The 15,668-nt window shown below is 43.1% G+C and overlaps 1 protein-coding gene across 2 annotated transcripts in view; it reads right to left on the bottom strand.

Annotated features, from left to right (window-relative positions):
- Nucleotides 1–9,014, bottom strand: part of LOC139548053 (replication protein A 70 kDa DNA-binding subunit-like) — a 43,380-nt gene extending 34,366 nt beyond the window's left edge. For both annotated transcript variants that reach the window (XM_071357364.1, XM_071357365.1), the window contains exons 1-10: nt 8,868–9,014; nt 8,611–8,661; nt 8,265–8,343; nt 6,567–6,675; nt 4,524–4,612; nt 4,289–4,360; nt 2,458–2,587; nt 2,271–2,373; nt 2,118–2,186; nt 23–215 (exon numbers count right to left, since the gene is read on the bottom strand). In XM_071357364.1, coding sequence (XP_071213465.1) covers nt 23–215; nt 2,118–2,186; nt 2,271–2,373; nt 2,458–2,587; nt 4,289–4,360; nt 4,524–4,612; nt 6,567–6,675; nt 8,265–8,343; nt 8,611–8,661; nt 8,868–8,891 — 919 coding nt within the window. In that variant the 5' untranslated portion in view covers nt 8,892–9,014. The remainder of the gene's footprint in view (nt 1–22; nt 216–2,117; nt 2,187–2,270; nt 2,374–2,457; nt 2,588–4,288; nt 4,361–4,523; nt 4,613–6,566; nt 6,676–8,264; nt 8,344–8,610; nt 8,662–8,867) is intronic.
- Nucleotides 9,015–15,668: the final 6,654 nt, after the last annotated feature.

Genomic DNA, 15,668 nt, shown 5'->3' with positions numbered 1-15,668 from the left:
CTTTGCTACACCTGCTCCTTACCCAAAATGGTGTCCTTTTCTCGGGCCTGCAGGTCGGCGATGGAGACGAAGTTGCACTGCACCATGGGTACGTCCTGGGTGTCTTCACAGGGGATGATGGTGGACTCTCCATTCAGGGTCATCTCATAGTCATTCTTCAGGGATGAGTACTGCTTGTTGGCGATCTTCAGGGATCCCTTGGAGATGTAGAACACCTGGACATGGATCAGATAAAGTTCAAATCTAAAATAGATCTGGACACAGGATTCATTTCAGCTGAATACTGATGTAGGCGGTAAATAAAGCCTTGCAGAGGATCTGAAGCTGAGGATCATGTTGCTACTGTCGTGTGATTCATTTTGGAGAGAATCATTCATCTCAGATTTGTATCATTATATCATACACTGCTCAAAAAAATAAAGGGATCACTAAAATAACACATCCTAGATCTGAATGAAATATTCTTATTAAATACTTTTTTTATTTACATAGTTGAATGTGCTGACAACAAAATCACACAAAAAATATCAATGGAAATAAAATGTATCAACCCATGGAGGTCTGGATTTGGAGTCACACTCAAAATTAAAGTGGAAAACCACACTACAGGCTGATCCAACTTTGATGTAATGTCCTTAAAACAAGTCAAAATGAGGCTCAGTAGTGTGTGTGTCCTCCACGTGCCTGTATGACCTCCCTACAACGCCTGGGCATGCTCCTGATAAGGTGGCGGATGGTCTCCTGAGGGATCTCCTCCCAGACCTGGACTAAAGCATCCGCCAACTCCTGGACAGTCTGTGTTGCAACGTGGCGTTGGTGGATGGAGCGAGACATGATGTCCCAGATGTGCTCAATTGGATTCAGGTCTGGGGAACGGGCGGGCCAGTCCATAGCATCAATGCCTTCCTCTTGCAGGAACTGCTGACACACTCCAGCCACATGAGGTCTAACATTGTCTTGCATTAGGAGGAATCCAGGGCCAACCGCACCAGCATATGGTCTCACAAGGGGTCTGAGGATCTCATCTCGGTACCTAATGGCAGTCAGGCTACCTCTGGCGAGCACATGGAGGGCTGTGCGGGCCCCCAAAGAAATGCCACCCCACACCATGACTGACCCACGGCCAAACCGGTCATGCTGGAGGATGTTGCAGGCAGCAGAACGTTCTCCACGGCGTCTCCAGACTCTGTCACGTCTGTCACATGTGCTCAGTGTGAACCTGCTTTCATCTGTGAAGAGCACAGTGCGCCAGTGGCGAATTTGCCAATCTTGGTGTTCTCTGGCAAATGACAAACGTCCTGCACGGTGTTGGGCTGTAAGCACAACCCCCACCTGTGGACGTCGGGCCCTCATACCACCCTCATGGAGTCTGTTTCTGACCGTTTGAGCAGACACATGCACATTTGTGGCCTGCTGGAGGTCATTTTGCAGGGCTCTGGCAGTGCTCCTCCTGCTCCTCCTTGCACAAAGGCGGAGGTAGCGGTCCTGCTGCTGGGTTGTTGCACTCCTACGGCCTCCTCCACGTCTCCTGATGTACTGGCCCGTCTCCTGGTAGCGCCTCCATGCTCTGGACACTACGCTGACAGACAAAGCAAACCTTCTTGCCACAGCTCGCATTGATGTGCCATCCTGGATGAGCTGCACTACCTGAGCCACTTGTGTGGGTTGTAGACTCCGTCTCATGCTACCACTAGAGTGAAAGCACCGCCAGCATTCAAAAGTGACCAAAACATCAGCCAGGAAGCATAGGAACTGAGAAGTGGTCACCACCGGCAGAACCACTCCTTTATTGGGGGTGTCTTGCTAATTGCCTATAAATTTCCACCTGTTGTCTATTCCATTTGCACAACAGCATGTGAAATTTATTGTCAATCAGTGTTGCTTCCTAAGTGGACAGTTTGATTTCACAGAAGTGTGATTGACTTGGAGTTACATTGTGTTGTTTAAGTGTTCCCTTTATTTTTTTGAGCAGTGTATTATATCCAATTCAGCACATTGCACAAATCAAAAGGTATTGGCAATAGCACATTGAGATTGATTACTCAGTTGACCCAAATCTGCCAAAGTGACAGACATATGGTGGATAAGCAACATTAATATGAGGCAGTTCCTCTCACCTTGCCAGTCTCGATGATGCTGTAGAATTTGTCCACCTCCTGGGTAAAGGCAGTCACTCTGATCTCTCCCTGCATCAACACACAACACAGTCAGCTACGGACTAGCTCCACACGATCCAACACGAGAAACCCTTTTTGTTAGCGTTTACTCACACTCTCATCCACAATCTCCATAGAGAACAGCTTGCCGTCCCCACGAGAGTTGCTCCAGGTGCGGATGCCGCTCTTGTTGGTGACACGGGCTCGGATGGTCCACCTGATAGAAAGTAGTACACTACATAGGAAATATGGTGCCATGTGGGACTCAACCATAGACGAATATAAGAAGAAGACCACTCACTTTGACTGGTAGGGGTTGAGGCTGGCGATGGGCACGACTTTGGCGGATCCCCCAGGAGTGCTGGGCATGGCAGACGGAGGCATGCCCTTCTTCCCCCCAAACTCTCTGCTGGGACCTTTGTACATGGAGCCTTATGATAGATAGGGAAATTAAAAAGAGAACAGAGGCGTTATTGGTGCATATAGAGAGCAGTGATGGAGTGGCAAACTCAAAAGAATAGACATCCATAATTCATCAGGGCTGAATTTCAAAAATCGAATTTCTTTGGATCACAACTCCTTGATCAATGTAATTATCTCACTCCATGAAAGTAGTCTCGCATCACAGAAAATCTTAATCAGGAAGAGTAGTGGATTTATTGCGGTAGATTTGGGATAGTAGGAGAGGAGACCCCCCCCACCCCAAGACAAACTAAGTTGTGTGAGTATGAGATGTTTCTGTGAGAGAGATGATGATTCACATATCAGACTCAAAGCAGACAGAAGTGTGAAATAACAAACCAAAGCTGCTCTTCCCAAAGGAAATTGGTGCATGAGGCCTGACTTTGAGGTTTCTCTGTCCGGACAAGCGCTAGCTGCACATTTGATTTGTGTGCGTCTCACACTTTGGATTACAGCTCAGAGTCCACTTTGCCAACCACTGCATTTCTAGTAATTAAGCCCCCAGATCCAGCAGCACAGCCACACAACTGAACAATAATAACTGTGCTGATGAGGATGCAGCTCACCATCACTACTTCAATTCCCTGACATCAGATTAGTGGGATGAATACCTATGACCTGGACCATAAGATATAAGCTCCTGAAGCAGTAGATTGGGCTAAGAGTTCATCTGTCATGGTTCACAAAATGCCTTATGATACTGTAGGTTAGCACTAAGAAAAGTTTCATTTTGCCCTGCATATTTTCATGAAATAACTGAGTAAACACTTGTACTGTGCAATGATTAGAAATGGTAATTCAGTCACGAGATGGGTTTAGAATTAAGCATTAATTACCTGCACACTTTCGCTTAGACCTATTTAGGGAGTATTAGTAAAAATACATGCTAAATTAAAGTAGAACAAAATATGTATATTTTGGAATCAATGTCAGTAGCATATTATTGATAATTAGGCTACCCATCACGTACCATCTCTCATCATGGCATGATTACCATTTTATTTCAGTACTAATTATAACCAAGTGCTTACCTAATTACCTGACGAAAAGGGAACTGTCGAAAGAGCTGAAAACCATCAATACTACTGTATACTCAGATCATATCCAATTCAAAACCAATTTACAGTCTGACTGGCGAGCACATCTAGACTACTGGAAATAATACCCTGTGTGAAGTACAGATGGTTCACCAGCAGCATGTATGTTTTATAGATTTTCTCTAAGACTGATTTTACTGTCTTATTTGCAACAAAGACACCGAATATAGACCTAATATTTTGTGCTTATCAGCATCACATGGGTCAACTACCATCTTAGTAAGATAAGTATAATGTTACAGATGACTGCATATACCCAAGAGCCAAATGTTAATTAGCTAAGCGTTCTGACAAAAACAGCAGCAGTCATATGTTCAGTAGATCTGAGGATTTTAACCAACATTTGTCCATTTTGCATAAATGCTGCCATCTACTGTAAACTGAAAGAAAATAACCTATATTGAAATGTTTTGTAACCTTCTAAATCATTTTAAATAAATACATATAGCTGCCAAACATTAGGAATGTATCTTGAGAAAACAGTCCATTCATGACCCAACCTCTCAATTCAACTCCTGGTACATGATGAAAAGACAGATTTAAAAGCAAAGTGAGTGATCTGGAGATGTATACCATCAATTCCATTCTGGGGTTGCAGGGGGTGGACTGAGGGATTGGAGGCTGACTGTGGGGCTTTACTCTGACCTGCAAGGGAGATGAGGAAGTGAAAGGTCAAAACTCAAGTAAACTGCACATTCAACATGGTAGGCTATATCCATGTCTGGATTCAAACATTTGTTCAACTTCTGTCCCCCTAAGCCGTATGATATTGTGATGGTTAGAAATGCAGCATGGGCTGAAGACTCGCCTTCCACGTAAGGCTGGGGCTCTCCGATCTTTCCAGCGACCTTATCAGCAGACGTCACCACCTCCATGTCCAGTATGACCACCACACGCCTGAAAATAAAAACAGATTAACAACTGCTTCATAAATAACATTCCAAAGACTAAACACATGGCTGATATATATATATACAGTTGAAGTCAGACATTTACATACACTTAGGTTGGAGTCATTAAAACTAGTTTTTCAACCACTCCACAAGTTTCGTGTTAACAAAGTATAGTTATGGCAAGTCGGTTTGGAAATGACACAAGTAATTTTTCCAACAATTGTTTACAGACAGATTATTTCACTTCATCACAATTCCAGTGGGTCAGAAGTTTACATACACCAAGTTGACTGTGCCTTTAAACAGGTTGAAAATTTCCAGAAAATGATGTAATGGCTTTAGAAGCTTCTGATAGGCTAATTGACATCATTTGAGTCAATTGGAGGTGTACCTGTGGATGTATTTCAAGGCCTACCTTCAAACTCAGTGCCTCTTTGCTTGACATTGGAAAATCAAAAGAAATCAACCAAGACCTCAGAAAAAACATTGTAGACCTCCACAAGTCTGGTTCAGTCTTGGGAGCAATTTACAAACGCCTGAAGGTACCACGTTCATCTGTACAAACAATAGTACGCAAGTATGGACACCATGGGACCACGCAGCCGTCATATCGCTCAGGAAGGAGACGCGTTCCGTCTCCTAGAGATGAACGTACTTGGTGTGAAAAGTGCAAATTAATCCCAGAACAACAGCAAAGGACCCTGTGAAGATGCTGGAGAAAACAGGTACAAAAGTATCTATATCCACAGTAAAACGAGTCCTATATCGACATAACCTGAAAGGCCGCTCAGCAAGGAAGAAGCCACTGCCTCAAAACCGCCATAAAAAAGCCTGACTACGGTTTGAAACTGCACATGGGGACGAAGATTGTACTTTTTGGAGAAATGTCCTCTGGTCTGATGAAACAAAAATAGAACTGTTTGGTCATAATGACCATCGTTATGTTTGGAGGAAAAAGGGGGAGGCTTGCAAGCCGAAGAACACCATCCTAACCGTGAAGCACGGGGTGGCAGCATCATGTTGTAGGGGTGCTTTGCTGCAGGAGGGACTGGTTCACTTCACAAAATAGATGGAATCATGAGGAGGAAAATGATGTGGATATATTGAAACAACATCTCAAGACATCAGTCAGGAAGTTAAAGCTTGGTCACAAATGGGTCTTCCAAATGGACAATGACCCCAAGCATACTTCCAAAGTTGTGGCAAAATGGCTTAAGGACAACAAAGTCAAGGTATTGGAGTGGCCATCACAAAGCCCTGACCTCAATCGTATAGAAAATCTGTGGGAAGAACTAAAAACGCGTGTGTGAGCAAGGAGGTTTAGAAACCTGACTCAGTTACACCAGCTCTGTCAGGAGGAATGGGCCAAAATCCACCCAACTTACTGTGGGAAGCTTGTGGAAGGCTACCCGAAACATTTGACCCAAGTTAAAAGGCAATGCTACCAAATATTAATTGAGTGTATGTAAACCTTTGACCCACTGGGATTGTGATAAAATAAATAAAAGCTGAAATAAATCATTCTCTAGTATTATTCTGACATTTCACATTCTTAAAATAAAGTGGTGATCCTAACTGACCTAAAACAGGGAATTTTTTACTAGGATTAAATGTCAGGAATTGTGAAAAACTGAGTTTAAATGTATTTGGCCAAGGTGTATGTAAACTTCCGACTTCAAGTGTGTGTGTGTATATGTATGTATATATATGTGTGTGTGTGTATGTGCATATCCATTGTATGTGTCTCCATACTAACAGCTCTAAAAGTTTGACTCATCTCAGCCAATTTATCAAAAGGAGAAAAATGATGCAGCATCAAGGAGGGCCTACAGGAACAGCTAGCCTACATTAAAGTTATTTGAATAATAAACCATGTTTCCAATAGAAATGGAAAGTAAAGGGTTAGTCCTTCTGTAGGCAGGAAAACGTGAAAAGATCAAAAGATAGAAGCAACATACCGTCCATCCTTTAAGACATTGGTCACGTTCCTCTTCAGCTGACAGATACAGTTTGGGGCCAGTCGGTTGTCCTCAACCATTGGGTTGAGCTGGGTGGAGAGCATGAACGCTACAGGAGGGATAGAGATGTTAGAGACAAGACAGACCAATACAAACATCGGCAGTGCAGTAGAGGGTGGCCACCCACTGCACACGCCCATTGCTTGTGTTAGTCTGTCATTGTCTATGAGAGCTGATGATATGCATCGACCAACTAAACCCCCACCACTAACAGATACAAACAACATGCGATCCTTGGTAGTAAACATGGAACAGAGCCAATTGCAGCTCAGTCTAGTCTGGGATGAAGATAGATTTAGATCCCAAAAATATGTTCCTTAATAGGTCTTATTTTTTCATGACTATGTTATCACAATACTTCTTAAAGTATGCCAAATCCTTTGATGACTTCCAGCTCTCTATTCCTTTTACTGAATGCTGACTACCTCCTGCTGGTTTGCCCCAGGCAATCCACAGCATAAATCACATCCACAGCACAAAACACTCCAAAGTGCCCCTCTTTCTTAGGTCAGCGATTTACCTTGATATTTTCAAGGTGAGACTGTGGAAAAAGACTAAAACCACTTTTGATTTACCCTGTTGTCTTTGAAGTCTACCTCCTGGTGTAATTCAGATTACGACAGGATTGCACTATGGATTTACAACAATGGGGTGCAGTTTCTCAACAGCTTCAGTTGGCAGGTCTCTAACATCTCCATTAAGAATATCCTTGACTTTAATTTAAACTGATACCTTGACATTTACTATATATCCAATACAATTTGAACCATGCATTAATTTAAAATACTGGAATATATTATCCAAACAGAAAACATTAGTTTTCTTTGCATGCCTTTACCACAAAGCAATGCTATGTATGTTTAGCATATTCTTCGCCAAACCCACTGGCTCCAGGTCATCTATAAGTCTTTGCTAGGTAAAGCCCTGCCTTATCTCAGCTCACTGGTCACCATAGCAGCACGCGCTCCGCTCCAGCAGGTATATTTCACTGGTCACCCCCAAAGCCAATTCCTCCTTTGGCCACCTATCCTTCCAGTTCTCTGCTGCCAATGTCTGGAAAGAATTGCAAAAATCACTGAAGCTGGAGACTCATAACTCCCTCACCAACTTTAAGCACCAGCTGTCAGAGAGCTCACAGATCACTGCACCTGTACATAGCCATCTGTAAATAGCCCATCCAACAACCTCCTCCCCAAAGTGTTATTTATTTTTGCTCCTTTGCATCCCAGTATCTCTACTTGCACATTCATCTTCTGCACATCTATCACTCCAGTGTTTAATTGCTAAGTTGTAATTATTTTGCCACTATGGCCTATTTATTACCTTACCTTTATTACCTCATTTGCACACACTGTAAATATACTTTTTCTATTGTGTTATTGACTGTATGTTTGTTTATTCCATGTGTAACTCTGTGTTGTTGTTTGTGTCGCACTGCTTTGCTTTATCTTGGCCAGGTCGCAGTTGTAAATGAGAACTTGTTCTCAACTAGCCTACCTGGTTAAATAAAAGGTGAAATAAAAAAATCAGAATAATAAAAATGTGCCACCTGTAATGGTCACCTGCCTCCTGCCCTACAACCATTTCTGTGTGTACTTTGAACAGGTGGTGGAGTGGATTTGGAATAGTTCTACTCACAGGACATTGAGTGCTGTCCATCACTCATCATCAGACGAAAGCGGGCTGGTCCACTGCCTCCATCAATTTTACGGATGTTCTGAAATAATATGAATACAGGAGTGCGGTCGAAATGATCTTGGTCAATGTCGACAAATCTAGCAGTGGTCGAAATCTGTATTACCATCTTGGGGAATATCCGTCTTAAATTGTTTATGTCCATACTGTCCAAGTTAGCTAATTGTTGACAATGCCAGTAGTCATTCTTCAACAGTTGGCCCTATTAACTTGGCCAACTAACAAGTTAAGTTCGCTAAAGTTAGTGAGCTAACGTTAGCTAGCTACTTCCACATCCATTCATACTCACCACTAATTGAAGTATGGGGTTTTGTAAATCATTAGAGCCTTTGGTTAGGGCCTGTTGAAAGAGTAAAACACAGCTTAAGACAGATAGAAAAAATATATATAGATGGCTAGCTAACGTAAGCTAGCATTGTGGCTAGCACAACAAAGCAGCAAGTCAGCACACAGTGCAGACAGTCCCCGTCTGAAAACCATCTTCCTCGATGCTGGGAACACTTTGTTTGCATGCTTTCTGGTATGTCATAAAATGCCACCACCTACCTCTATCGCTCCATTTGTCAGCATGTTGAAGCTGAGTTTATAGCTATGTAGGGTGAAAATGTATGTTTTAACTCAGAGAGGACAATCTCACTTCTACAGTGGCAGTGTTGCGTCTGTGGCGCCAAATGTATCCCTGAACGCGCGAACTGTTCATGACGTCATCGCGTCATCTACTGCTAAGTCTTCCGGTTTCTCTTATAGATTTAGGATCAGTTTACACTCGCCAAGACCACCTTTAGCAAAAGGGGGTAAAATGAAAAACTGACCTTAGAACAGCGTGACGAGCCAACGGGCCTCTATGAAACTTTGGTTAAACGTGTAAAAAAGTGTTTATATAGTTAGGCATTGCAATGTCTAAAATTGCTTTATAAGAAGACACAAAAATGCAGTTGTATATGAATAGCTGCTCCTTTTATTAGATGTCCTGCAAATCCTGCAACATTTATGAAAACCATCTTTGTTGAAGGAAAACAAGGCTACATGGTCAATCTGGAGTCTGCATTGGCCATGCAGCATTTACAGTGATATGGCTTCTGAAGAAGTCAGGGCATTCAAATGTATTGTGCTTCGCTGAGCAGAGCTGTTGTGAAAGAAGTTGTCAAGGAAGTGAGTTTGTGTTTATACAGGACCTCACGCCCACACTTACCTTCAACCTTCAATCATGTCAATGCAGAGCTATATAGAGCCCTCTGCATTGTTACAAAATTTGGGAGGCGGAAAGTCATGCGGTATGGAGCTCAATTTGGCCTCTGTAAGCGCCACACCGTCCATAGAGTCTCCAAACACATTTTTAGATCAAGCATAAATTGTCTTTCAGTGATTTGGAGGCCACAGGCAGATGCCCCGCCCATATATTGTTTATTAGTTACTTTACACCACTGCGGTTTTGTCACAGTCCCTTCTAACGTGTCCTGCATGGCTTGTGAGCGTCTTAGGAAAATAGAAGACGTGCGTGTCCCTGAGAGTGTTAGCTTTCTGGCACGGGCTCATAATAGTCACAACCGTTCAAAAGCTGGAGATAAAAGGGAAACTGATCCATTTGCCACAAGAAATAATGTATTATTAAACAAAATAATGCCAAGTTCACGAAGCCCCCTGATGGTGTGATCGCCTTTGTTGCCTAATGGTAAGTCCGCCCCTCCTAAAACACAGACCATATTGTTTTACATTGATTGGAGTCAATGCAATGAGAGTTGTGTCTCCCATTGACTGCCTTGCTCAGTGGCAGAATGACAGAATGACAGCTACCTGCCACCCCATCCAAAAAATAGTTTCATGTGCAAATGTACTGAACAAAAATATAAACGCAACATGTAAACATATTTCATCAGCTGAAATAAAATAACATACATTTTCCATACTCATAAAAACATATTTCTCTCAAATTTTGTGAACAAATTTGTTTACATCCCTGTTAATCAGCATTTCTCCTTTGCCAGGATAATCCACCCATCGCACAGGTGTGGCATATCAAGAGGCTGATTAAACAGCATGATCATTACACAAGTGAACCTTTTAGAGACATTTTAGAGAATTTGGAAGTACGTCCAACCGGCCTCACAACCGCAGATGATGTGTAACCAACACATCCAACTTCTTCACCTGAGGGATCGTCTGAGACCAGCCACACAGACAGCTGACGAAACCGAGGAGTATTTCTGTATATAATAAAGTTATTTTGTGGGGGGAAACGAATTCTTATTGGCTGGGCCTGGCTCCCCAGTGGGTGGTCCTGGCTCCCAAGTAAGTGGGCCTATGCCCTCCAGGCCCACCCATGGTTGTGCCCCTCATGTGAAATCCATAGATTAGGGCAGGGGTGGCACTTTGGTTTTAGAAGTGGGGAACATTTAAAAATGTGTATTATCCAGTAGGATAAACACTCCAAACAGCCTACCCGGACGCTCGGAGGTGTCCGCATGGTCCTAAAGCACACCGTTGCCTCGTTTTGTATCACATTAGCATGATAAAACTGGCTGGGACAAAAATGCAATTTCAGAATTTGGAAAAAAAGTTGCGCCCCTGGATTAGGGCCTAATGAATGCATTTCAATTAACTAATTTCCTTATATGAACTGTAACTCAGTAAAATTGTTGAAAATGTTGCATTTATATTTTTGTTCAGTAGATGTTTTGGCAAAACTTATTTGAGAAATCTCAGGTTTATAAATTAGGGACTAGGCACAACAAACAGGCCTATATGTTCAAGTAATAGTCCACGGACCTCCCATTACACCTGTCTTCACAACACGGAAGTATTGAATGGCTTCATCTCAGGAGAGGAAGTGTTTGAGTTAGAATTAAGCAGTGTCGAGTAAATCTGGTGAAGACGAATGTTCTGAATGGACAACAGTAAAATCAAAAACTGGAACAAAAAGGATATTGTCGAAAATTGGAGTGGAGGATACGTGTGTAAATGATAATGAATCGCTTCTTGTTGGGATGCGGTTGTTGAGTAAGGACAAAGGTGTTCTAATTCTCATTGGTCTAACGTTATCTGTGGTAAGGATGCATATGTGGGAAACCGTTTGAAGTGTCAAATGGTGAAGTATGCGCTTGGAAAAGTGGAGTCTGTCAGTGACCAATAGTGGTTTTATTTTGATTAATTGTATTTCTGACAAGCAGAGGAAGATAGCAGTGGGCCTCAAAAGAATCCGGACAACGGAAGTTTTACGTTTTGAACATCGGAGTAGAGCCCCCGTCAAAGGAGTCATCTCAGGAGTGACGATGGATGTTCAGGTTGAATACCTGAAGATAATTCCTGGTGTGGTTTGTTGCATCCTAAGATGCTGGGATCTTTTACTGAAAACTCCAAAGCGTACTTATAATAAACGGAACAGATTTATTTAATGTTCACCTTAACACATTACAGTCAACTACTCTCTACAGTGTCTTCAGCCCAACTCTCCAATACAGTGGCTTGCTTAAGTATTCACCCCCGTTGGCATTTTTCCTATTTTGTTGCTTTACAACCTGGAATTAAAATGGATCGTTTGTATCATTTGATTTACACAACTTTGAAGATGCAAAATATTTTTTATCGTGAAACAAACAAGAAATAAGACAAAAAAACAGGTTGACCCCTATTCACCCCCCACAAAGTCAATACTTTGTAGAGACACCTTTTGCAGCAATTACAGCTGCACGTCTCTTGGGGTATGTCTCTATAAGCTTGGTACATCTCGCCACTGGGATTTTTGCTCATTCTTCAAGGCAAAACTGCTCCAGCTCCTTCAAGTTGGATGGGTTCCGCTGATGTACAGCAATCTTTAAGTCATACCACAGATTCTCAATTGGATTGAGGTCTGGGCTTTGACTAGGCCATTCCAAGACATTTACATTTTCCCCTTAAACCACTCGAGTGTTGCTTTAGCAGTATGCTTAGGGTCATTGTCCTGCTGGAAGGTGAACCTCCGTCCAAGTCTCAAATCTCTGGAAGATTTGAGGTTTCCCTCAAGAATTTCCCTGTATTTAGCGCCATGCATCATTCCTTCAAATCTGACCCGTTTCCCAGTCCCGGGCGATGAAAAATATGGATGGTGTTGGGGTGAGGAGAGGTGTTGGGTTTGCACCAGACATAGCGTTTTCCTTGATTGCCAAAAAGCTCAATTTTAGTCTCAGCTCCCACATGCCTTTTGGAGAACACCAAACATGTTTGCTTTTTTTTTTGGCCACTCTTCTGTAAAGCCCAGCTCTGTGGAGTGTACAGCTTGAAGTGGTCCTATGGACAGATACTCCAATCACCGCTGTGGAGCTTTGCAGCTCCTTCAGGGTTATCTTTGGTCTCTTTGTTGCTTCTCTGATTAATGCCCTCCTTGCCTGGTCCATGAGTTTTGGTGGGCGGCCCTCTCTTGGCAGGTTTGTTGTGGTGCCATATTCTTTCAAGTTTTTAATAATGGATTTAATGGTGCTCCGTGGGATGTTCAGTTTCGTATATTTTTTTATGACCCAACCCTGATCTGTACTTCTCCACAACTTTGTCCCAGACCTGTTTGGAGAGCTCCTTGGATTTCATAGTGCTGCTTGCTTGGTGGTGCCCCTTGCTTAGTGGTGTTGTAGACTCTGGGGCCTTTCAGACAGGTGTATATATACTGAGATCATGTGACAGATCATGTGACACTTAAATAAAGTCCACCTGTGTGCAATCTAACTAATTATGTGACTTCTGAAGGTAATTGGTTGCACCAGATCTTATTTAGGGGCTTCATAGCAAAGGGGTGAATACATATGCACGCACCACTTTCACATTTTTATTTTTGAGAATTTTTTGAAACAAGTAATTTTTTTCATTTTACTTCACCAATTTTGACTATTTTGTATGTCCATTACATGAAATCCAAAATAAAAATCAATTTAAAATTACAGGTTGTAATGCAACAAAATAGGAAAAACACCAAAGGGGTGAACACTTTTGCAAGGCACTGTACATCATTGAACTTTTACCGCCCTTGCATCTCGTAATCAAATCACTTCAATGCAAGAACGGAAACCCCATTATCATTTGTTAATTCAAATAACTCAACCGCTGCATACAAATCCCATTGGCTATTTGCAACCATTTTACATCTAAACTCATTAACACATAATACATTTCTCAATACACCACACTCCTCCCTGGAAATTCTCACTTCCTTTGAAAACATCCTTGATGAACATTGTGGGTTTTCCAAAACAGTTTTTCACTTATCAACTCATATACAACCTGTTTACAGATCCAATTGGTCCGGAGGCCTTCTGACCCTTTTTGGCCTCTCATTACGCTTAGGGGCCTCAGGCACACGGCCTGGCACAATCTGTGTCTCTGTATGCGTGCCTGTCACAGTCGTTGTTCCCAAGTCCCAATCAGAAATGTTCCACTCTGACACATTCAGGTCTTCTCTTTCATTGTGTCGCATCATCATTTGATCCACTTGCTTCTTACACAATTTTCACTCAGTCTGCACTAAGTAGGTTACAGGACCAAGTACCCTATTCACAACCCCGGGTATCCATTTCTCTCTCTCTCCTCCCTGGTAAACTCGGACAAGCACTGTTTGTTCTGACTGAAAAAAATGACTGACGCTTGCCGACCTCCTTGTCCCGTATCTTAGACTGCGTGTCAGCTTAAAAACTGTGTTTAACCAGTCATAACCTTGTTCTAACCTGTCGTTTTAGGAACAACTCTGCTGGAGTTTATCCAGTTGTGGCATGTGGCGTATTCCTGTAGGCAAACAGAAAGTTGTCCACACTATGCTGTACAGACTGTCCTGATGTTTGTACTTTTCTAGAGCCTGTTTTAGATTCTGTACAAGTCGCTCTGCTGCGCCATTTGAAGCCGCATGATACGGAGTTGACTTGATGTGATTCACCCCATTCAACTGGAAGAATGTCTCCATCTCTTTTGACATGAGCTGTGGCCCATTGTCTGAAACACGCTCCTCAACTAACCCGTAGGCTGAGAACATTCCCCAGAGTGTATCTACCGTGGCTGTAGCTGAAGTATTACTCATACACTTTACTTCTGGCCAGCGTGAGTATGCACCCGTAACTACTAAGAACTGGTGCTTTCCCTATTGAGCAAAATCTAAACTCAGCAAAAAAAGAAACGTCCCTTTTTCAGGAGCCTGTCTTTCAAAGATAATTCATAAAAATCTAAATAACTTCACAGATCTTCATTGTAAAGGGTTTAAACACTGTTTCCCATGCTTGTTCAATGAACCACAAACAATTAATGAACATGCACCTGTGGAACGGTCGTTAAGACACGAACAGCTTACAGACAGTAGGCAATTAATGTCACAGTTATGAAAACGTAGGGCACTAAAGAGGCCTTTCTACTGACTCTGGAAAAACACCAAAAGAAAGATTTCCAGGGCCCCTGCTCATCTGCGTGAACGTGCCTTAGGCATGCTGCAAGGAGGCATGAGGACTGCAGATGTGGCCAGGGCAATAAATTGCAATGTCCGTACTGTGAGACGTCTAAGACAGCGCTACAGAGAGACAGGACAGACAGCTGATCGTCCTCGCAGTGGCAGGCCACGTGTAACAACACCTGCACAGGATCGGTACATCCGAACATCACACCTGAGGAACAGGTACAGGATGGCAACAACAACTGCCCGAGTTACACCAGGAACACACAATCCGTCCATCAGTGCTCAGACTGTCCGCAATAGGCTGAGAGAGGCGGGACTGAGGGCTTGTAGGCCTGTTGTAAGGCAGGTCCTCACCAGACATCACCGGCAACAACGTCGCCTATGGGCACAAACCCACCTTCGCTGGACCAGACAGGACTAGCAAAAAGTGCTCTTCACTGACAAGTCGCGGTTTTGTCTCACCAGCAGGTGATGGTCAGAATCTCGTTTATCGTTGAAGGAATGAGCGTTACACCGAGGCCTGTACTCTGGAGCGGGATCCATCATGGTCTGGGGCAGTGTGTTATAGCATCATCGGACTGAGCTTGTTGTCATTGCAGGCAATCTCAACGCTGTGCGTTACAGGGAAGACATCCTCGTCCCTCATGTGGTACCCTTCCTGCAGGCTCATCCTGACATGACCCTCCAGTATGGCAATGCCACCAGCCATACTGCTCATTCTGTGTGTGATTTCCTGCTAGACAGGAATGTCAGTGTTCTGCCATGGCCAGCGATGAGCCCGGATCTCAATCCCATTGAGCACGTCTGGGACCTGTTGGATCAGAGGGTGAGGGCTATGTCCCTGGCTATGTCCTTAGCTAAAATGGGGAGTACATCTAAAAATGACACTCGATAGTTTGGATTGCTGGCGCTGTCTTGCCCACTCTGGCACAGTAAGTGGCGGTAACGTA

This window comes from Salvelinus alpinus, chromosome 21 (genome assembly GCF_045679555.1).
Source record: "Salvelinus alpinus chromosome 21, SLU_Salpinus.1, whole genome shotgun sequence".
Classification (NCBI taxonomy): Eukaryota; Metazoa; Chordata; class Actinopteri; order Salmoniformes; family Salmonidae; genus Salvelinus; species Salvelinus alpinus.
The sequence above is the reverse complement of the archived record's forward strand: the minus strand, read 5'-3'. Positions and strand labels throughout refer to the sequence as shown.